The sequence below is a fragment of the Centruroides vittatus genome, unplaced genomic scaffold, assembly GCF_030686945.1.
Source record: "Centruroides vittatus isolate TY-2023 unplaced genomic scaffold, ASM3068694v2 scaffold_386, whole genome shotgun sequence".
NCBI lineage: Eukaryota > Metazoa > Arthropoda > Arachnida > Scorpiones > Buthidae > Centruroides > Centruroides vittatus.
The window spans coordinates 3,010,151-3,035,032 of record NW_027122706.1 but is presented as its reverse complement, the minus strand read 5'-3'; the positions used below and the strand labels follow the sequence as shown (position 1 = coordinate 3,035,032).

Here is a 24,882-nt window from a genome sequence, read left to right as displayed (position 1 = left end):
AATAGTAGTCTCGACACTTTTACTGCCTCCGCCACCCGGCTGTCGGCATACAATTAACTGAAATTAGAAAAATAATGCATCGATAAGATCGGTGCATTATTATTATTTTTTTTTTTTTTGTTAATTATCATTGATGTATGTTAAATTATAAGTCAAAAAACGTCGAAAAACTAGGCATTTTTTCCCTGCAGATTAAATAGCGACCTCTGATGGTATATTTAGGAAACTAAAGTTGATAATTTACGTAATATGTACTGAAAGTGTTCGGTAGCCTAGTTTAAAATATTTTGTTTTTATTTTCATAAAGTAGATGTGGAAACTTTTCAGACAAACTGGTGAGCATTTATTTCTTTCGTATTTTTAGTCTCGAAGATTAACTGTCATTTTAAACAACGCAGTGAGGACAATTTTGACATTTAAAATCAAGAATATTTTCGAAATTGTGTATGTGATGAATGACAAAAATAACACAGTCAATGCAAAATCTTATTAATCTTTATTGAAAAATTTAACAAAAAAAAAAAAAAAATACGATTAAGCATGAAAACGTATTACAATATTCATAAAGTTTCCAGGGCTGCCGTATATAGATCGGTCCCTTTTGCCCCTGTGGGTATGCTCTACGGCACTTATAAGGTCCCAAACGTCTCATTCGAGGCTTGAATTGAGCCTCATTACTGACCCCTAAGTTTTCTCCAGCTTCTCCCCTTCTCGACGGTCCTGAATGTTACTTAAAAGTTTACATTTTATGAGCTTAAAAGTTCTTTATTAATAAGGATAGAAGATAAACTCAAATACATATTTATCTCGGATATTTGTTGGATCGGTTTCAAATAGTAATCTAATGAGATTGAATTTAGCACCATCCACTGATATGTGCTAAATTTTGTGTAATGAGTTATGCAACATATCATATTGTGTACTTTTTGTACAGGATTTTTTATAATTTTTTTTAATTTTTGAATACTGTTAATAATTTTATTTTTCTGTTAAAGATAATCCAAAGAAATAGACCTATTCGATGAAATTAAAACCCTTGTTTACTATCCTGGTGTCAGATTTGACTGGCAGTTAATTTATAACATCTTAGATTGCTGTCATCTGTAAGGTTTTGTAGGCCTATATTCTTTTTGAAGCTGATCCAGAATATTCCTAGATGCAAGTTGTGCAGTTGGTTTTTTACTTGTGTAATTGAATCTGTATGCAATCCTACCAACATCCTTAAGGCTGGCTATCTGGTTAAAAATAGCAGCTAAGGAGTAGAATGGCACAACTAGGCAATCTTTCCATATTTTGTCTCCTTTTGCATTTTGATCATTGCAATAGTCGGAGCCCGGTATGAAGGTGGCCAGCTTGTATTTTTTGCTTTGCTCGGATTTTCTTATGGAATATTGAGTTTAATTTAATTGGAGTATTTAATTCTTGACATAGTTTAATAAATATTCTAAGCTACTATTATTAACAACATAAACTCAACTGACGAAGAAACTTAACTGGTCAGGAGTGACTAAATAACCTGGCAATTTTCTGCTTTTTGAAAATGATTTAGCTAAACAAATAAATTTTAGTGATTTAATCAAAAAATTTACTTCAGCAAAAGCCAGAAAATTTACTGTGAAATAATCTAATTGATAGTTTCTTGGATTTTGTCTTGTTGATGTGCTTTGTTTTTTCAATTTCTGTCATTCTTTCAGTTCTTGTGTTGATTCCTATTTTGTTTTTGTTTTTAATGTCGTGTTCATCATTGTAAAATTTGTCGATGTAATTCCTTTATTGTCTCTAATAAATCTAATCTATGTTTTTGTAAATGCATTCTTAATTTATGAATGAAAATAATATTTTTTTGTCATTTAGCTGTCTTATCATATCATATATCCCAAAGTAGCCATGGGGACCGAGTGGTTAGGCCCCTCATGTCATACCACTAAGATCTCTGGTTTGAGTGGGGAGGGGGGACTTGTCAGTGATCTTGGTCTGGGGCCTCGGATCTGTGTCTTAACATTGAGATCGATATTACTAACAAGGCAGTTGGAAAATCCATGTTCATGCATTATGTTGTGTATATTAATTAATTTGGTTTCTGTATTCTCTACACACAGTTATACACAACATGGCACGTGTGCACAGATTTTAAGCTGTTATTGTACACATATAACATCTCATTAAGCAAATGTGTACGATGTTGTGTATACAGATTTTACTGTATAAAACTGGAGTCACACCAAATTATTTTTTCTTTTGTGAATATGTTTTAGTATTTTTTTTCTTTATCTTTAAACTGTACTACATAAATGTCATACAGTTACATTTACTTTTCTATAGTAAAATCACTTTTACACACAAAAAAATTCTATTTTTAGGTTTAATCCAAATTAATCCAAAATGATTGCAACTAATGATGAGAGTATTCAAATGCAATTGAGAATTGTCGAAAACTATTTGATTTAAAAAAATTCTCATTGTTCCCAAGAACTTCTAGGTATTTTAATATTTCTTGGTTACAATCCTTATTATTACACACAACAATAATGAATAAGCCAATTCAAGTTATAAAAACTAGTTTTGCTTTGCTGTCAAAAATTCTAATCGCATTACAGAGACTAAGTTATTTTGTGTTCTAACTTCTTGAGGAATTTTAATACTCTAATTCAGTGTTTCCCAACATGGGGCTCACACCCCACAGGTGGGCAATTTGATTTTTAAGGGGGCAATTCGAAAATGGACTCGTCCAAAGTTTAAGTTAACCATATAGCTGCTGTACACTATATTTATTGTAAATATTGATTTAAGTTAGTTTTAGTTTTCTTTGTTCTTTGTTTCTCTTTCCTTTTAGAACTTTCCTTTATAACCCTTTTCCCTTGGGGTAGGATTAACAATTCTGGAAACCACTGAGAACAAAGAGATGAACGAAGCCCTGATGCCGGTGAAAGAGGAGAAAGGACATTCTTTGCTCAGACCTTGAGGTGGACAGACATGAGTTGTGGTGTTCCAGGTCGCATTTGGCAACAACTGGAAAGTGTAAGAGACTTTGATGAAAGGATTGGGTTTTATCGTAGTTACGACAAAACAGTGTGGCAATTAAGTGTATATGTTAGGGGGCATAAGAATTTTAGAAAGGCTTAGGTAGGGCATAGCACAAAAAAGATTGGGAAACACTGCTCTAATTGGTCATTAATTTCAATCTCTGTAATTATCAAAATGCTAATCATCATGTTTTTGAATATCCTGTACTAGTTAGTTACTAATTATTCTGCACAAGACAAATTGGTAACATGTGTTACTGCTTACTCTCATCATTTTTACAAATTACATTCATTGTATGTTTTCACTGGTGCAAGGTAGTCAGGTATGGATGTAATGCATGATTTCAGCAGGTCCTGAGCTCAAAGATTGTATTCTGGTGTGCTATGACCTTCAAAAGACTGAAGCTTGCAGGGTGTTGTGCAGAGAAAATTTACTGTTGGTCACCTCTTTAGGGAATGTGATGACAGTATAGTATAGCTTGTTTTCAAGAACTTGGTTTTTGGAAACTCGTTCAATTCTGTTTTTGGTTGCCTGCACTAATATTAACAAAGTCCTTATGTCCATATGTCTCCTTGTCATGTGACATTCACATGACAAGGTTTCTCTGACAATGTTTGAAATAATTCTCAGAATATAGTTTGTCATGCTCTATGATGACAGTTCTACCTGGAGTCAATTTTACATACCTGTCTATAAGTGATATCTTGCTTTATTCAGGTTAAGTTACATTCATTATATCCAAAAACTTCCCTCTCCCAGTTGGACAGGTTTCCAGTCTATAGTGAGATTTGACATAGAAAATTGTTTTATTCTGCAAAATTTTTTCATTCAGGCAGGTTTCTGTTTTATTAAGATTTTACCATATCACAGATTTGTAGCAAATTTTTCATTTTATTTTACAATTCGGGCCATGATTTTGAGGGATAGTCCCTTTATGGTCTGATCCATACATTGTTGTAAATAAAAAAGAAATTAGCAAATTTTAAAAGTATACTTAATTAATTAATCACCTCTTTAAAATCTCTATATGTAGATATTTTGCATAAATGTGTGTTCTAAAGTTCTTTGTTCTAATATGTTTTGAATTTGAAATATTCTGGAACTTTAAAAAATTTTGGTGTTCTTAATTAAAATTGAAAAAATATTCTAAATTTCTGATTCTTACTTCCTGAGAGTGAACTGAAGTTTGAAAGTACTTGGATGTTTGTGAAATAATATACTCCAATAAAGCAATTGGAGAAATAAAACAATTTTAGAAATTATTACATTTGGGTTTTCAAATGACATATATTTGAAATACATGATTGTAAAATAACTCAATGCAAAAATCAGTTACATTATTCAAAATACATTTACCTTGCAGAATTATACATGTAGCTTGATTATATTCTTTGGTCATTAATGGTGACATTTATGTATGGCACATCGTTTGGGTTATTGGGCTGCAATTTTAAAAAATTGTAGACCTATAAATTTTCACTGTTGTCCATCCATCTGTCCTTCTCTTTCCTTAATCTTGAGAACTGAGTTAGATAGATGAAAAAGAGACCTTAGGGACAGGAGGCCCCAATCAACTATTTACAAGCTTCTGATGCAAACTGGAAGTCACATTATTTTAATTCAAAACTTTTCTCCTGAAAGCAGTTAATAGATGACTGGCACAACTCTATTGTTAAAGGAAAAGTATGATGTACAGAGGCACGACACTATAGTACTAATATGAGGTGGAGAGTGTATATTTTAAATTAAATAAATAAAAAATATGATTAAAAATTGTAGCCTGGCATTGTGACACTGTCACGGTAAATAATTGCTTGTTCAGACTGAAAATTTGTTACAGTAAACATCTTGAAGAATCTCCCTTTTCTCTGTAAACTTTAATGATAAAGTCAAAAAAGATTCTTTAGTTTTATTTTTATTTTCATTCAAAAATTTAGTGTAATAATTTTTTCAACAAGGTAGCTTAATATCTGATGCTGAATTAGATTCATTTTATTTTCTACCATTTGTTCTAGTGTAGTCCTTCAAAATCTTTTCTCATGCACAGCACACTTAAGTATTTCCCAGAATTCCATGTCAGGACCACAAGTAAAAATATATAAAAAATATAGAAGTTACAAAGTACATACAAAAAAATACAGATTTATTGTTTTTTTTACTTGTGATGATATAAAAAATATTTCAAATTAGTTTATATCGATATTCTTCGAACTTATTTCAATTTTATGCACATGTATGAAGTGCACATGACAAAGGCCTCATTTACCTGTCACTTCACAAAAATTGAGATGGTGACTGTGAAATGTGATCTGTCAAATTTACGCATTCACAAATTTTGTGAAACATGACTCACTCTCAAGAGTTACAGTAAATGCATGTACATATTCTGTGAAATATGGCAGAAAATATGTAAAAGTTTTTGAAGTTTTTTAGAATTCCTTTTAGTCACAAACATCAGTGGAAATAAACATGCAATAGGCAAATCATTGTCACTTTTGAATCAAGATGTATTTAAAATATGTGCCCGCCATAAACTCTGCTCTTACTTGTTAGAGGCATTGTGCTGTAGCACACCTAGCATCATCTTGCAGCATACCAGTTGTGAAGCTCTGTTCTAGCACATCCACTAGTTCATCTCCAATTGATTTTTATCTATTTGAAACAATTTCATTCAATTCAATTTCTTTAAATTAATTTTAGTGACAACTTCAACCATTTCCATAAAATTAAAATGACAGTTCACTATCAAGCATCTGCCTTTATGGCCAAACTCATAATGAGGATGAAAGGCCTACAAGACAGAAACTGTTTTAAAAAAATTGTACTCAAAACAGACTAGTTGTTAAACAATGATGCCTCATAATTAATCTTCCAACACATGCACATATATGTGACAGTGAAATATATTTAATTTTCTTTCAGAAAGATGACTTTTTGTGTATGTGTGTGTGTGTGTATATATATTGAATTTTTTAAATACTATTTCAGTTTCTTCAAAATGGAATTTATCAAGACAGCAAACCAAAAGAAAACCAATTATAGAAATCACAAATATTAATGAAAATATTCCTCTTGTTCAAAATGCATTATATAGGTATGTATTAATTTAATTCAATACAATTTATTTTTATTTAAATTATTTAATATATTTGCTATCCAAAGGAAATATATTAAAAATTCCTATTGTGGGTAAATGGGAAATTTCAATTAAAAATGATTTAGAAGTAGATTTGTGAGTGCAGATCTCAGATAAAATTTTTTAATTTGTGTAATAAAATAAACAATATTAGTTACATTTTCTACAACAACATATTATATACAATACAGCAAGTTGTACAAAAGTTGATGTCCATGAATATGATGTATTATATAGCATAATCAGCATCTTATACGAGCTAGATTAAAAAAAAAAAAACTCAAGTTATTTGTAATATCCATAAGTATTTTACATTGCAACATTATGCATTTATGTTGGAAAAAGATTAATTCATTTTTCAATCAAAGATTATTCCAAAATATTTGACAGAACCAATGACATTCGGCATGCAATAGCTTGTAAAAGTTTTAATATTAGAAATTATACTTTTTATTCATATCTTTTACAGGCATAATCACTGTAAACTAATAGCAATGAAATTTTTCTATGATATATACACACTATGTAATTTTTAAGATCTATTATTTTATTTACAGGATATATTTTACTATAATCTAACTTTTAGTTTATTATATGAAATTAAGTCAGTGATAACTGTATCTATCAAAATTTGGAATAAGCTAAAAGATGACATAAAGGCTGCTACAATAATAATAATGCAATTTAAATGTAAATTAAAAAATATCTATAATTAAGTGTTCTTGAAAAGTCATCTCATATTGTTTGAAGTCAACAGTATTAAATAATAAAACAAAGCATTAATACTGTTAGACATCCTGAAGAGAATATTCTGATTACATGTAGTTAATTAATTATATGTAATGAAATGTGTAAGTATGCAGATAAAAATATTAAGTAAATAAAATTCCTGAATTACCGACATTTATAAAGTTTTGTAAAACAAGCTTCTGAAAAAAATTACTGAATAGCAGACATTTTAAAGTATTGCATAAGTATAATTATTTTTTATCTTTCTTTTACTGTAAATTAGTCTTAAGAATTGTTGAGTTTTTCTAAATTATGTACTGATTGCATTCATTTTACTCTTTTTATTCTTAGAACAGTAAGGAAATAAATTCAATATAATATTTTTTATAACATCAATTTAGTATAATAATAGCATCACTATAGTTTTAAAACAATGATGATTATAGAAAAAAGTCAACAGATCTAAATTTTCTAATTGTTAATACATAGATTAAGAATTTTTTAATTAACAATTTAACATGAGTTAACTATGTATAAAAAGTTATTCAGTGGGTTATGACAGTTTTTACATGTTCAAAAATAAAAAAAACAAAATACATCTTACATAAATATTGACTTAATCTTCTTTTCCTTTCCATATAAGCTATCATAACAGTGTTTCTCACTGTCTTTCAAATGCTCACACAGGAGGACTTGAATAAAAATAATGTAGGCTTGATTTTAGAATAGCTTATAGACAGAAATTAATAACTTGCCTGTATGAAAATGATTTAAGTTTATAGACTTAAATAAATAGTTTTTGCCAAGACTCCTGTTATATCACAAATCTCTTATAAATGTCTAGCTAATGTCAATTGAAATTTTATTTTTAGCTTTTAAGCTAAAAATAAAATTTCAATTGAACAAATAAATTTCATTATTGTGACAGTGTATATCATAAAATAGTTTATGCTATAATATTCTCACTGTTTTCAACATTGAACAAGATTTATTGATTTATAAAGTATTTGTAAAATAATTGAATCAAGTCTGCTAAGTATAAAAAGGATGTAGAATAGAAAAAATGGAATTAATACAATATTTGTATTTTATATAAAAACTTCTGTTGCATCTTTGTTTATTTAAAAAAAAATACATGTTGTAAAATGTAGTAGATCCATATTCTCATTAGATAATAGTTTTTATATTAATTTAATATTTTTAATAGGAATGTAAATGTTAAAATTGAAAATAATTTTGGTGAAAATGAAGGTAAAGAAAAGAAAAAGTCTAAATATAGGGAAAGAAGTTATTTTGAACAAACTCCTTCTTTCATTGAAAGAGTTACTTGGTTGGTAAGTATTATTATTATTTTAATTAAATTAATTAAAGAAAAATTGGCCAGGATGAATTCACATTTAGAAAAAATATATTTGTTTCATTCTATATGAAATAAACAAAATAATAATAATTTAGAAAAAATATATATTTCTTTCCAGACTATACATACAAATGAGTCCAAATCCTTCTGTCTTTTCACATGCTTTGTAGAGGCAATTCGCGTTTTTCATGAACTATAGAGGGCGCTGAATTTTTACAAAATGGCTACATTATCTGGGTCGCTTGTAACTAGTAATGTAAAATTAATCATATCTTACTGTCCGATATAATGATATATGCTGCTTGTAGCTGTTTATCAAGAAATTTTATAGTAGCAGAACAATTATTGCTAGCGGGATATGTCATTATGTGGTATCGAAGCAAGTGAGTGAGATTGTTCTATACATATTTGTGCCCTTTGTGTTAAAAACATCAGCTTTGACATTGTCCTATCAGGGTTAGATTTACAAGTAAAAAGCTATGTAAATTGTTGCTTAGGCTTCGACTTTCAAGGAACCTCAAACATTTGTACAAAAAAAAATTAAAGTCAAATTTTGTAATGAACATTTTTTTACAAACTAACAAAATATACTTTACTTTTTATTTTGTGTAGTATTTTGTTAATTTTTTTCTAAGAATTAACATAAGGTGTTTTTAAAAAAATGATAAAACCAATTTTAAAAAGATTTTTAATGGAATGGTATAAAAATTTAATTAAATTCAGTTATAAAACAGAAGACTAGTGAAACCTTGTATCTTTTTCTTCCAATAACCGTATTAAATCACAGAGATAGTCTGATTTAATTCTTCTCATTTTATGATTGATGTCTAAAATTGTGAAGGGTTGGTAAGAGGACTTACATTCAGCTTAGGGCTTCGAAATGCTTAAATCCGACCCTGTGTCCCACACAAAATAACTGGCATTTTAAACTTTAAGAAAATATCTTTTAAAATTGACAGCATAACTTGTTCGTGTAAAGTTGGACAATCAGGAAACCGCTAATTCTTAAGTCTAATTCACTCTTTCACAATTCGGAGAAGCTCATAAATATAACTGACTGATTTCCGAATAATCGTCTGTTTTTCGTGGAACGCAACAGAAAGCTTTGCTTTTTCTATTGTTACTCATCTTTACTGCTGATACGACACAAGAATTAATGAAACGACCCAGATAGAATAGTTCTGGTTTTAAACAACAGAGGGCGAGCTTCCGGTGAAAAATGCGAATAACAAACCTACAGTGAAACAGACCTTTTATTTGAGGCTACATGTTTGCCGTCAAATGAAAGGTCTGTAGATTTGCTGTAGATTTGTTATTGCCTCTACAAAGCGTGTGAAAGGACAGAAGGATTTGGACTCATTTGCATGTATAGTCTGGAAAGAAATATATATTTTTTCTAAATTATTATTATTTTGTTAATCTCATATAGAATGAAACAAATATATTAATACTCAGTGAAACCTTTCTTTCCAACTACCTTTTAAGGCAGTCGACCTTTATTCTAACTGAATATTTAGGAATGGAATTTTCACTCCATAAGACCTCTGTTACTTCCTCTTTGTGATGACCACTACTTTTCTCAATCATCAACCACTAATTTATGACACAGAAGGGCTTTGTTCCTCTTTAAGACAACACCAAAAGTTTATAAAATTACTTTTTTGGAAACTGGTGCTTTCTTAGGAGAAGCTGATACTATGGAATGTATAGTACATGTACTATATATGTCATCTTTGCAAGCACACAGATAAAGGCTTTCCTGCCAGTGTTAGGGATAATCAGACTGCTGTCAGTGATAATTAGCACAGTTTTAAAATAGGCTAAAGGTTTGGAGATTACTTTTGGCATTATTCTAAGCATTACAGATGACCAAAGAAAGTCTGGTTACTACATTGTTGGGATTTATCAGCTTTCTGTCAGTTATAATTAACATACTTTTTAAGTGGGATTTAGGATATCAATCACATGTGCCTTTGTTAATTTTATTTTAAGAAATTTCTCCTGGGAGATTTGTAAGTTGTCTGTAGTGATAGTCCAGCAATGGCAAGCTCTGAGACAAAAAGGAAATTATTCATGTTGATCTTAAAGGACTTAAATCTGTGTTCAATGAAAAATGAAGCAGCAAGCTCAGAGATTTGGCCAAGAAGTTTAATTGAAGAAAGACACAAATTCAAGCTATCATTCATGAGAAGATTAACTCAACATAAAAAAGGTATTAAGGAGTATTTTTATTTCTCTGCAAGTGCTTTCAACGCTGTCATGAACATCATCTTCAGGCACATTTTGTGCCTGAAGATGATGTTCATAACAGCATTGAAAGCACTTGCAGAGAAATAAAATATTTTTTAATGCCTTTTTTATCTTGAGTTAATCTCCTCGTGTATATACATTTGTTGGCGTGACGTCCACCCTACGTATTTACATTACTTTACAAGCTATCATTGTCAATAAAGACCATTATCTCAAAGAATGGGAAGAAAATACAAACAAAAAGAAAACCAAATAGTGCAACCAAATGAAGTTATCATGGCAGCATTTGAAGGCAATTCAAGCATACCCATGGAAGGTTATTTCCAGTAAGTTGAGCTATGCTGCATTCTGAACAGTGTTCAAAATTTTTGTGCCAGCAGTGAGTGACTGGTATAGATTAAGTTTTCACAACTTTGTTTTCCATTGCATTGTTATTGAAAATTCAGAAGTGAGGGAAGACAAAATCAGAGTAGAAACCATTATTAAAGATCATCATTTCTGATTATGACAACAGGAACATCTACAATATTGCTGAAACTGAACTTTAGCAGAGCTATTCCAAATAAAATATTAACTGTAAAAGGTAAATATGTAGAAAATTACATAAATATAGGCTGACAGATGAATTATATGCCAATCTTTATGGAGTAAAAAACCACCAATAATCATTCATATTACTTTAAAGAAGACGGATGTTGCACTTCTGGGAATATCATGGCATGTGAATAAAAACTATGGATGAAATGTGAATTCCTTCAATTATGGTTAGCCAGACTGAATGAAAAAATGTGACAGCAAAACTGAAAGATTTGGATTTTTCTAGGTAATGCTTTCTGTTATTGTAAGGAGAAGCTATCAAATGTACAGTAAAATTCTTTCCACACTACACATTACAACTCTTTCTGAACTGCCAACTTAAACAGCATCACTATTACTTTCCACCCAGTTAGTAAAAATTTCTGAATACTGAATCATTTGCCAGAGAACTTAGCAATCATTCATTGATAAAATTAACTCAAATAGAGAAAATATCTAAAAAACTTACCTTGATATTGACATTTGTTTTTATTTTAAGCCAGATTGATACAGTACATAATGTAATAACAGTCATAAAATGAAATCAATCTTTAAAAACTTTATCATAATTAATATTTCCAATATCTTGATATGCAGTTTTACTTGAAATTGAATCTCCACCTATGGTAGTTTCTTTATTAATATGTACAAATTTTATAACACTGAAGAGACAAAGAAGACATAGAATAGAATTGCATTTCATTCATACAAAAATGTTATGCAAAAAATAAACTCATTTAGTTTGGTTTATTGATTGATAAAGAAGAAAATAGAACCTGTTTCACCATTTCCCATACAAATGTTAATCTTGATTTACATGATAATCTGTTGTGTAAATTGAGAGTTAGATATATTAAGTACAATTGTGAAATTTAACAAAATAATTGGATTTGGTTAAGCTTAATGCTTAAATTAAAAAATATTTTATAAGAACCTAAGATGAACTGTAAAAATTTTTCAAAAATATTAATACTATAAATAAAAATTGTTTTGGTTCATAAAGACAATGCAAATTCAACTAAATTCATATAATTTTATAAGTCTGTGGCCTGACCAAAGTATGCTGTTAATATAACAAATTTTTATTACTGTTTGTTACTGTTTGTTCTAATGCCAAATATAACAGTATAGTACTGTTCTTTTAATTAATTAATAATGTTTGACAGTTTGTTAGACATCTAAAGTGATTTTATCAACAGTGGAGCAAACAGAGTTGCAAGCAGTGATAAAGTACTTTCAAATGAAAGGTTTAATTTAAAACTAACTGAAATCAAAGCAGAGTTGGATTCAACACTTTTGTAGTCTGCTCTTTTGTTTTCAATGTTTTAAAAACTAATTGATAATTTAAACATCATCATGTGAACACAACTGATGAACCATGAAGTGGACATCAAAAAATGGCTACTATGGATATAATAGAAAAAGTCTACCATTAGATGATTGCTAAATAAAAGTGCATGAGATAAGAGACATGGCAGACATCTCAAATGACAATGTTCATAGAATTTTCATGGGCTTATTTTTTTGATACCTTAAAGCTTGAACTGTTATGTGGACCTTCTTGCAACAAACAACAATAAGGCAACATTTAACAAGGTCCAGAGAGGTTTGTTGCCCTTGCAAGAACACAGAAGAATTGGAAATGAATTTGGTTTATTGATTAATAAAAAAAAAGGACCCTGTTTTATCATTTTCCATAAAAAATGTTAATCTTAATTTACATGAAGCTAATCTATTGTGTAAATTGAGCGTTAGATATATTTAAGTACAGTTGTGAAATATAAATGCCACAAGACAGGTGCTCACATGAGAACAAAAACTGAATTGTGTGATTGTTTCTTATAGCCATCTGGAATGTTTTCATTGTAATCCAAAGGACTGATTACTATTTATAACCATAGATGAAATCTGGACCTGTCATTACACTCCAGAATCAAAGAATAGTCCAAACAATGGACATATAAAGATTCATCATCCCAAAGAAGACAAAAATGGTTTTGTCAGCTAGAAGGATAATAGCAACTGTGTTTTTTTGGGATTCCCGTGGAATTATTTGCATCAACCACTTAGAGAAAGAGAAAATAATAAATGGCAAATATTATGCCAATTTCTTACAATAGTTGAATGACAAAATCAAAGAAAAATAATCTTATTTAACTAAAAAAAGTGCTTTTTTACCAGTACAGTGTATTGACACACACTTTTGTAATCACCATGGCCAAAATTCATGAATTTCAGTGGTATTTGAATTAGTGTCTTATTTTCTCTACTTACTGGAGTTGGCTCCCAGTCTCCCAACCTGAAAAAATAGTTCAAAGAAAGATTTTTCATCAGATTCTGATCTTAGGTAATCACTGTAGTAAATAGGCTATTTCAAGGAGCTGGATTCATCAATGTATAAAGAGGGACAGTTTCATCTATCTAAAAGCCTTTAACATCTTTCGAGTATAAAGAGGGAATTGCTGCTTTGGATTATTGTTGGAATAAGTGTATTGGATAAACAGGATATTTTATCAAAAACTAAAATTACTTTAACCAAAAACTGTTTTCTGTGTTAGGTCATGTACTTTTTGAATGACCCACATATGTTTGAATTTAAAGATATCATTTAGGATTTTCTTTTATGAGATTTCTTTTATAATAGTCTTTTTGTTTGTAATTGAATAAATGTTTAATTTTTTTATAATTAAAATATCAGATTCTAATAGACACATTTTTATAGGGAACTTCATTTGCTTTGGCATTAAATCTTAAACTAAAATTTTGTCCACTTCATTATCATGAAGACAATCAAGTTCTTAAAAATTGTTTTCAACATGGCTTATGTACAGGATTCTCCAGTTTATGGTCTGAATTTGTTTTTTCTATGCCTATATTTAAAAAATGTATTCTACCAGAATCAACTGAACCAAAACTTTTAACTTCATCTGAAGATAAGAAAGTATTAGATACAGAAAAGGTAACATTTTAAATATGACTTAAGCTAAATTCAATAAATTTATTTTCTAAATGAATTAATTGTAATAATGACAAATATTCCAAACTATATTCAATTACTAAATACACAATTAAAATAAACTTTTCTTAATCAGGTTTTTTAATAAGTGTAATTTTTTGAAAATATTTTCATATTTGACAACACATCATTTTCTGAGAGATGTTTTACTAAACATAAAAGTTTCTGATTTTAAGTAGAAGTTTATTTTGATTATATATTTCATAATTCTAATATTAAACACAATCATTTTTTAAAGATCTTTTTGTAATCCAGAAATATATATATATGTTAAATACAGTTTTCCATAGAAAGACATTAGTTCCTTCCTTCAAATTTTTTTTCTGTAATTTTAAAAAAATTAATATTTAGAGAAAATTTTAATCTTAATAAATGAAAAAATTTTGTTCAATGTGATTCCATTATTACTGTGAAATTTTTTTTTTCATTAGATAAAATAAAAGAATTTGGAAAATACTTGATCATAGTAAAAATAACTACATAATCTCTTTTCATTTGAAATATTTTACTTATGCTGTATATTTCTATATCTCAATTACACTATAGAAATCATTTTCTTTAAAAAATTGTCAGTACTGCTATATTCAGAAAAGTCATTTTTCTTAAAAATAAGCATTTATAAATATTTACTAAAGTTTATTAGTCTTCAATTAGTATTATAGTTTTCATTAAGATTATAAGATAATTTTAAAAAAGAAAGCAAAATATTATCTTATAATGTTGTAGAAATTATTTATTCTAACATTAAATATTTTATGAAGTTTAAACTTGCTTTTTTGATAGAATTATGAAATAATAGTCTTGATTCATATGAGAGCAACAATTATCAGAAACAAAGATTAAAAAACATGAAAAAATGGATTAAAAATAATTTTATTAGCTTTCATTTAATAATTTCATTTTCTAACTATAGAAAACAACTATGTACTGTACAACAGTAGGAAACAAAATTAATATATATGAGGAAAAAAATGTATAGAGAGGTTTCAAGGTTGCATGTAAGGTGATAAAATGCATGTTTGCTCCCCCCTTTCTCATGTTTGTAGTCTAGCTTCTGCTTGCTTAGCTTGCACATGGTTTGTTATTTGACAGGTTGGCAGTGCTTTTTTTTCTGTTTAAATTTAATAGAACTGTAGTATTTTTATATCATGGACAAAGTTAAAAAAGATGCTTTTCTGGCAGACTATTCTCAGTCTGTCAGGACAAGATGCTGTTTTATATGAAGAGAAGGTTTCATTATGTCAGGATGTCAATCCATACAAAGCCAGTATCTTTTTTGTAGATCAACAGTTGTGACCTAAAGTAGAATTTGGTGAAATCATAAACTATTTGATTTTGATGACAAATTACTACACTTTCTCACAAATGAAAGTTTACAAATCTTTATAAAGGCCCATAACTATCTTACAAGTGGCTGGATTTCTTCTGATTACATGCTCTTTCATTATGCTCCTGATATGCAGTTGGGTTGTGGCTACTTTCATACCCCACATATTATATTAGCATCCAGTCTTGTAATGACTCATGTGGGAACGCCGAGAGGTAGGACGGAGTCGTACCCCCTTTTCGTCGGTGTTCGGGTCGCTAAGACCCACCCCACTGTCAAGGATGGCTAAATTTTTATGATATCCCGACTTGTCGGGATTGGGTAATTAATTGTCAGGTCGAGTGGAGGAAGTGTGTGGGTTCGTCGATAAGTTTACGGCGATATTCGAATAAACAGACCCTGGATGAAAACACATGACGATTTATTTAGACGGACAAACAAAATACAGAAATCTAACGCGTCCCGTCCCTAATCGCGGGAGAGAGAGTTTACACATGTTGGGGGATCATACCTCGTCTTCTGATATCTCGGTTGGAATCGAAGGTGAAATCGTCTCGGCTCTCCGGTCATGGAGGTAAGCAGGAGGATCGGTCGGGGCGGCTCGTCGTCGGCGGGCTTCGGTGGCTTTGGGGGTTTGGCCCTCGATTCTCAGGACTGATCCTACGGGTCGGGTGTCTTATGCAGACCTTCAGCGACCCCGTTTTCAGATATCTCCCACCTTTATATACTCCAGGTCTCGTCTGCTGCGATCACCAATTGCGACGGAGGGTGATGAGTCGATCTCCGTGACTCAGAGATTGGATCCAGAGAGGAGGGAAGCGTGTTTGATGGCGGAAGGCTGCACATCCTTTGAATCTTGATCGCTATCTCCGATTTTGATCACTATCTCCCGAGGGGATTCGAACAATAAAATTTTAAAATCGAACTGGCAGGTTTAACCCTGTCCTCACACTCATCATATAATGAGGAAGGTTTTCCTTTAGGGTAAAAAACTTTTTCAATAATATATTATCAGGACAATTTAATATTAAATTATTGTTATTAATATTAAACAACTAATATTAAAAAGAACTTATCATTATGGTATGTTATATAGAAATAATAAATAAGAATTTGTCAGAAACAACTTGAAGGGTACTATGTAATGATTATTTGTTACTAATGTAAAAAAATCAGTGTAAAAAGTAGCATCTTAAAGAAATATTAATGTTGCTCACCAAATAATCTATAACTTAGCTATTGTTAAGTGATCAATGGAAATTATTGGTTTATATCATTAAAAATATTCATACTTTTATTTATGTAAATTAGACTGGAAGGACACTTGGTTCAAAATGCATTTCTAATTCTTCATCTGCTAAGCGATTATCTTAGCTTAACAGTTTAATATTAACTCGACTGTATATTTATTACAGACACCAAGAAAACAAATTGAAAGGTGAGAAATAAAGTTAGAACACAATTATTTTCTATTCAAACTAAAATCTGTGGTGGTTAAAATTTTTTATTTTGTTGGTATTAACAAAAGGATTTATGCAACCAGTTTGTACATACTTTGATACTCATGTAAAAGTTTATCTAATTGATAATTAACAATCTGATTTATTGCTTACCTGAAATGAAATACTTCTGACAGACTCGTGTATTGACATTCACTTTATCTGTATTGAAATTTTTCAGGTTAATTCTTGAGAGCCATGCAGATTGCCTTTGCCGTGAAAGCAGGGACCAATCTACATAAGGGACTAATAAAGTTTAAGCCCTGGGCCCCAAGTGTTGAGAGCCCACAAAAATCGAATTATCATAAATTTTTTAACACTTTTTCATTAACAATGAGCGCTTATCGTCATTCAACACCATTTCATAAATAAATATATTTCAACTCTGATTTTGATATTAAAAATGAATTTTAAACCCCAATTTAAAGATTCTTAATCTAACAAAAAGTGGGGCCCCATTAGACTTCAATAAGCCCTAGACCCCAAAAAACCTAGATCCACCCCTGCATGAAAGCTCCTCAGTTTGGGTCCTTGATGATAAATAATGCTGGGAATTTTAAAAAATGATATTTCTTTGTTCTTGAGTGAAATAGCATTGCAACCAATTACACAACAATATGGTGATATTTGCAGCAAATAAATAGCACAAGAGTTCCAGCTAAAGCATGAGTAAACACAAATAAAACATAAACAAACCACAAAGATGGCACTGGACAATTGCACATGCTCATGGTGTTCATTTGAATCCTCTCTACAGTATGTTTCTTTCAAACGTTAAACAAATTTTCTAACATTTATGTATCACAGAAACAGTATTGATTACATTTGAAACTATAATATAAAAAATACACTTCAGAAATAGAATTACAGTAAGACCCCGCTTAATGCTGATTCAAATTATCGTGGCATTTCATTGATTCGTACATAATATGATTATCCCCAAACACGAACCAATCAGCAAAAGGTGGAAATTCGTCATAGCACTTTACTTTCCTTAAATCTATGTTTGTTTGGTGCAATTTCGGAAAAATATAACATCATGGATGCCATAGGAAATATCGACTTCACTTGGCAAGAATTAACTGATAAATGGCTGGAGGTATCCAAGAATTTTCAATGAGAAGAGCCTATCATTGTATCGTTAGATTGACCAAATTGTCAATCTTATTGATACATCAGGACTAAATGATATAGACAAGCAGGATGTTGAGTAGTTACTGCAGGTTTCTGGTGAGAGCCTTGCCAACGACTACCTTCAAGAACTGGCAGAACAAGAAATTTATGTAGAACTGGAAAATAGTGATTCTGAAAACAAAGAACTTAAAGAATTTATCTACAGATTTCCTTAGTAAAAGTTTGGTAACAATAACTGAAATTGTTGATCAAATTATAGCAAATGATTCAGATTTTGAAAGGAGTGAAAAAACAAGATGAGGTGTTTTGGATGCAATCTTCTGCTACTGACATTTGCTTAAGGAAAGATAAAGAAAGCAACAAATGAAACTACACGATTTTATTGCAAAAAACAAGAATTTCAGAAGATCCAGAACCTTCATCACACAAAATGAACTTTACATTTCTGTGTGCATATGTTTGTGTTATTTAACATATACTATAATGCAAATTAATATAAAAATAAATTAAAATTAAAGTAAAATCTGTTTATTTTTGATCTTTTGTTCCCCATTCCCTATTTACTCTGTGTAAAAATGACCTTGCTTAATGCTGTTCCATTTAGCTCTTTTATCATCTAGCACATCCCCTGCATTAAGCGGGGTCTTACTGTAATTATTAAAATATAGACAGTATTTGTATTCTTTTAAAGAAAATGTGTCACAGTATAATACACTTAAATACAAATTGATAGCAATCAATGAAACTGCCTTATTTAAGATATAAAACTATATTTATAAATATGAAAAGAGAGACTTACTTTTAAGTATATACAACTTTGTAAGAATAGAAAATGTAAGAGAATATTTTAATTGATGATAAAACAGTCCAAAACAGAAAACCTGTAAAAACAAAGGTTTACTGTTTTGGATTGTATAATAATGTTCTTAAAATTTCATTCTTGAACAAAATTTCAAACATTTCTACATTTACAAATGTGGAAATATCAAATATATTAAATATATATAATATATATATATATATATATATATATATATATTTACAAAAACATAGAAACATAGTTACTTAGGACTAATGAACAGGCTTATTATACTCCCAGTGTATTTAACCTCTCCAAAATGCATTTTGGACTTATAGGCTCTTTTCAATTAGAAAAATAGTGTGTATGGTGACTATTGCCAACTTTATAATATACCTTAGAAGTACAATAATTGCAAATTATTATTAAGATTATAAATTATATCTAGGTTAGTACGAATACAATACTATGCAAGTCCAGTAAAAAACCCTTGGAAATAGTCCTTTTGTCTTCTTTATGGTTGTGGTTATTTTCTCTTTTCCTGTCTCCATCACAATTGTAGGGTATGCTAGCTCAATTTTCATTTCCAGATTTTTATTTTCATTTGGATTATTTTTTAAACACTTTTTCAATTACACTTATGAATGAATGTTCTTCACATGCATGTGGTTGTTAGGTAACTGCAGATACCTTGGTAATAACCAATTGAAAACAAGCAGTAAAACTAGTGGTAGTAATTTTAGGCAATGTTGCAGTATTATTGTTGTCTAAGAGCTGATTTCACTAACTGTTGTGTATCCTGTATCAAGACTAAAACATGCATATGAAGAACATTCATTCATAATAATATTCAATAATAATAGGGTCTATAAGTCCAAAGTGCATTTTGGAGAGGTTTAAATACACTGGGAGTATAATAAGCCTGTTCATTAGTCCTAAGTAACTATGTTTTTGTAATTAAATAATACAAGCAAGAAGCTTTTTAATATAAAGCAATTTTTAAAAATATAAAATGTTTTTATCAATTTTACATTAAATAAATACACTGTATCATTTTTCTTATAAAATATGATATGAAAAAATTTATAAATGTGTTTATAACAAAATAATCATAAAATAAAATTCTTCCACTTATTTTAATATATTAATTTTTAAAAAAAACTTTTTCTAAAACTTATGAATATTTTAACTTTGAGGGTATTAGATATTGATATTAAAATTATCATCATCAATATTTAGATTTTTACAAATGAAGAAATTAATAATGAAATGAGAGATGCATCAAAAAAGTATGTAGGGCATACACAAAATATAATTGGTTTACAACTACTAGAAGAAGATCCATCACATGCTTTTCTTCATTTTGAAAAAGCAGGAAAATTGGGGTGTAGCAAAGCTAATTTCAATTTAGGTGTATGTTTTGAGACTGGTAATGGTACAAAAAGAGATCTTGAGAAGGTAAGTATAAAATTTGTTTAAATACAAATTTTTTAAATTAAAATATTTTTTAAAAAATTTATATTTGAAGTCGTTTTTGAAAATTTATATTTTAGGCTGCACATTATTATAAATTAGCAGCATCTGAAGGGCATGGCCTTGCTTCATATAATTTAGGAATTTATTATTTAGAAGGTATGGGAGGATTGGAGAAAGATGAAAATACTGGTATTCAATTGATTGAAAAAGCAGCAGAACAAAATATTGTAGAGGTTTGTATCTTGTAATTACAAAAAAATTTAATTTAGACTGTTTAATTATAGAAATAATGCTTAACCCTTTCCATGCGGGCGATCTACAGCAAATAATTGAGTGGAATTCGTCATGCAGTGCATTTTTTGCAGTTTTTGGATGATTTTTAAATCGCGATATTTCGCTTTAAAATCGCGTTATGTTTAATCTGTTTTTTGCGTTTGATTAAGGACATATTACAGTTTACGATTGTTTAATTTTTAGTTTAATAGAAATTTAAAATAATATTAAAATTTGAAGCTTACGAACAAAAGAAAAAAAAAATTAATTTACAGAGAATCGCTGAACTTTGTACATCTGTTAGATAGAAACATCTGTCCTCTATTAAACAAAACAAACTGCAGCTTTCTACCTAGAGCGGGGGAGAAGTTATTGCCATTATTCACACTATGTCTCTAATTACTTAGCTGGGAGAGTAGTCGATTGTTATCGTGAAGATAGTTTTAAAAACATATTTACTCGCCTAAATATTGTCAAAGTAGCTAATTTAATGTCTAAGTGCATTAAATTAGTTAATTAGAATTAAAAATCGATTTAAAAAGCGAATTTACAGTGATTGTTTACATTTTACTTCGAAGGTTGGAGGCGGGGCTTTTCGCGGCAATTTTTTCGTTTCATAAGTCTGTGATTAGTTAAAGTAACGTCAACAAAGACAGAAGAGACTCAATAAAACTGTAGAAGGAGTTTCCCTTTGATTGTTTTCAGCCAACTGTGTAGTTAACTGCGAAGATTTACTGTAGAATAGTAGGGGATGTATTTACCAAAATATTTATGGCCCAGGGGTGGTAACAAAACGTTTATTGGCTTAAACAAAGTCAATCGACCTACAGAATAGTGAATCAAAGCTAAGATCGCTGGAAAATCGAATATAACGCAAAATAATCGAATTTTTTGATTAATTACGCCGAAAGGCATATGCCGCATGCCGCATCACAAATTAACGGCAAGTCACGTGACATATGCCTAAAGGCGTATAACCGCATGGAAAGGGTTAAGGTTACAACACAATTGACAAATTTAAAAAATTGACTATGACCCAAATGCATTTGAATATTTTAGCATTCTGCTTCAAAAATTTGAAAAATTTTGCTTTTTGATAAAAACTAGCTTATAGCTTTTATTTTTTTGTAGTTAATTTTGATTTATTAGTTTGTTTATTTGAACATTATAATGATTACTATTTTTTTATCAATAACAAACAATTATTTAATTACTTATAATAATAATTTTTTATTTTATTAAATATTTGAAAATGACATTCAATCTTTGTTTGTTAGATTGAAATTTTGAAGCTACACCACAGTGTTAGTGCACTTAATGCTTTGTGTTGAAACTTGATATCAGAACCTCTAACACACACTTTTCTAGTTAACAAAAACTTTTATTTAAATACAAAAAGAACATATATTAACATTACAACTTCACACAATTCAGCTATGTCTGAAGCAAAGAAAGGTAGGAAGGAAAAGAACAAAAAAGGTACAGGCAAAAACATTCAGTGTTACCACCAAACAACAGATCACGAAAATGTTAATACAGTGGTACCTCATATAACGTACTTAATCCGTTCCAGGTGCACGTCCGTTAAGTGAAACATCCGTTATATGAAACGCATTTTCCCGTAGAAATACATGTTAAAACATCTAATTCGTTCCGCTGCATAAAATAACCGTACTGTATCATAAAAAAATGAACAAGGGGTGCATTCTTTTATTCTTCCACGTAACTCTGCATGAGCGACATCAGTTTAAAAATTCCTGCGGAACACGTTCCTAAATTCTGGTGGGAGTGCGCGCCGTCAAACGGCAAAAACGGCCACTTGTAGCAGTAGTTTACGGTGGAGAGCAACATGGCGTCCTCCATGGCTAAGATAGTTTCGTTCCCGGGTCCATTATGTGGTTTTATGAATGAGAATTTAGAAATTGTGAAAGCGCGAGTTAGCGCACGCGGTGATGTAAGTGTCTTTACGAATTTTTTTGCGAGGCTATTTTGAATGCTCTTTCAACAAATAATCCATTTTATGGTTAAATTGGGGACCCTTCTTTTGCTTTTTAAAGCTCATAGTTTAGAATTATAGATTCCTCCATCACTATACTATCGATAGTGCGGGCGCCGCCATCTTTCTTTCTTTCACCGTCGTTCCTAAATGCCTACAAACAGCAGCGCACTCCCGTAGTAGCGGAGACGCAGAATGATTGCTATTAAAGAACGCACCCATGGAGAGGTCACCAATTATGCCAGAAAGTCCGTTGTTCGCAGCCAGTTCGTTGCTCGAGTCACGTAACAGCCAAACAGAAAGTCCGTTGTTCGCAGTGTACGTTATACGAGGTACCACTGTATTTTCTTTATTTTTCAACACTTTGTGCATTCACAGTATTTACTCTTTGTAATTTAGACTTAAAGATAGCATCTACAGCTTTTTCAGGTAACCAAAATCACATCTACCTGTCTTAGAGTAGTTAATATTCTATTCTTTCTTTCAGTTTCTTTCAGTTTTTTATCTATTATTATTATCATTTCACCTTTCTACACCCTTTCTCAAATGTACTGGTAACACTAATGTTATAAAAATTATATACATCACTTACATCTAACAGTGGTTTTCTAATATCCATTTCTCCCAGCCAAGTTTCCATCCAACACAAAATGTGAAACTTTCTCACAATTTTCCAATAATCTATTTTGCATTCCTCCTTCCATCCATTTATGTTCCAACTAAAGACTTTTAGGGCATCTTATTTATTCAATGAATCATACTTACTCCTAAAAAAAGAATCATTGGTGACATCATCCTCTATATCCTTATCATTCTTGCAAGCATTTTCACTTATCACTAATTGATCACCTTTAAAGTATGCAATTTTTCCTGTTTTCTAGTTTGTCTTAAATTATTCATCTGTTTCCTTCTATTCTCCCTACATTCCAAGGAAAGTGTTTCTCTTATATGCACAACCTGTCTCCAATCAGAGACATCAAAAACATTAATATTCTTCCAACTTTTTAATATTTTTCACATTGAATGAAATATAGGTAGGTAATCAAAATCTTGCTTTCTTCAATTTATCATTCATAAGCTTGACACAGTCAAGAATTATGTTTGATAAACTAGACACTTCTCTGATCAATTCTGAGAATTTGATAACTTTCTCATGTACAGTACATTTGTATGCTAATATCTTTGTCTCTTCACAAACACACCAGCAGCCATGAAGACAGCTCTTCCCCCATTGTATTTGTTATTGAGTATTGTATTGTAAATAATAATTATGGTTAAATGTTTGATAAATCTAATTTTGAAATTTAAGCCATTTTTTAATTCTAAAATGTTTAGAATATTTTCAAATGTAAAAGCTTATGCATGGTTAAGACAAACTAAAAAATATTTCTTTAATAAAAAATTTTGGATATCTGAAAAATCATTATATTTCTATCTTAAAAATAAATGCCAAGGTTTTTCAATTTGAAGAGGATTTGCTTTATTTTCAAAGAAAACATAAAATATATGGAAAATCTCTAAATAAAAAATTTTTTAAAAAGTAATAATATAATTTACATTTATTTTCAAATTTAATAATGAATATTTTACATGAAATTCTCTGAAATTAGATAATGTAATCTGATATCTGAATTTAAAAAATTTGCCTCAAAAATTTTTTTCACATTATTAAATGTTCAATTTTTCACTGATGTAATGAAAGATAATGTCAATTATTAGGAAATTATGCATACAAAATTTAACAGAGTAAAACTAGAAACAAATATTGGGTAAGCAAAAAGGATTAAAAATAATAATAGAATTTTAAAAGGACATGATTAATAATATATACACTCCTGAATACAATATTTGACACCATTTAAAAGTGAGAGTTGATAAGATATAGCTGTATGATCAAATTGGGAATGATACAGATACACTGATGAGCAGATTGGTCAAAATGTTTAGAAAGTTTCCTGAAATTTCTGGATTTTTCTGTGAGATTCCTATAAAAAGTGTGGACAAAGTTTCTCTACCAGTAGGAAAAGTAACCTTGTAGAAGTGCATTGTCAGTCACATTCTTTCCTCTGTATCATATTTATGGAAGTAATATGTCTTAGACTCTGTGCAATAGTATGCATGAAGAAGTTTGTCAATGAATGAAGACTTTGTATAAGAAGTACTATAGTTTTCAAAAAGTGGAGGAGGTGACAGGCACAGGAGCAGATATACAGGAGCTTAAGTCTTTTCCATTAACACTAAAAAAAGTTAAAATTTATTTGTTTGAACTTCAAAATTTTGTTTCTAA

General features: G+C 29.9%; 1 protein-coding gene across 1 annotated transcript in view; it reads left to right on the top strand.

Annotated features, from left to right (window-relative positions):
- Positions 1-201: 201 nt before the first annotated feature.
- Positions 202-24,882, top strand: part of LOC136988726 (uncharacterized) — a 48,874-nt gene continuing 24,193 nt past the window's right edge. Inside the window, exons 1-6 of the mRNA XM_067286682.1 lie at positions 202-335; positions 6,013-6,118; positions 8,097-8,223; positions 13,798-14,034; positions 20,090-20,308; positions 20,404-20,559. Coding sequence (XP_067142783.1) covers positions 311-335; positions 6,013-6,118; positions 8,097-8,223; positions 13,798-14,034; positions 20,090-20,308; positions 20,404-20,559 — 870 coding nt within the window. The 5' untranslated portion in view covers positions 202-310. The remainder of the gene's footprint in view (positions 336-6,012; positions 6,119-8,096; positions 8,224-13,797; positions 14,035-20,089; positions 20,309-20,403; positions 20,560-24,882) is intronic.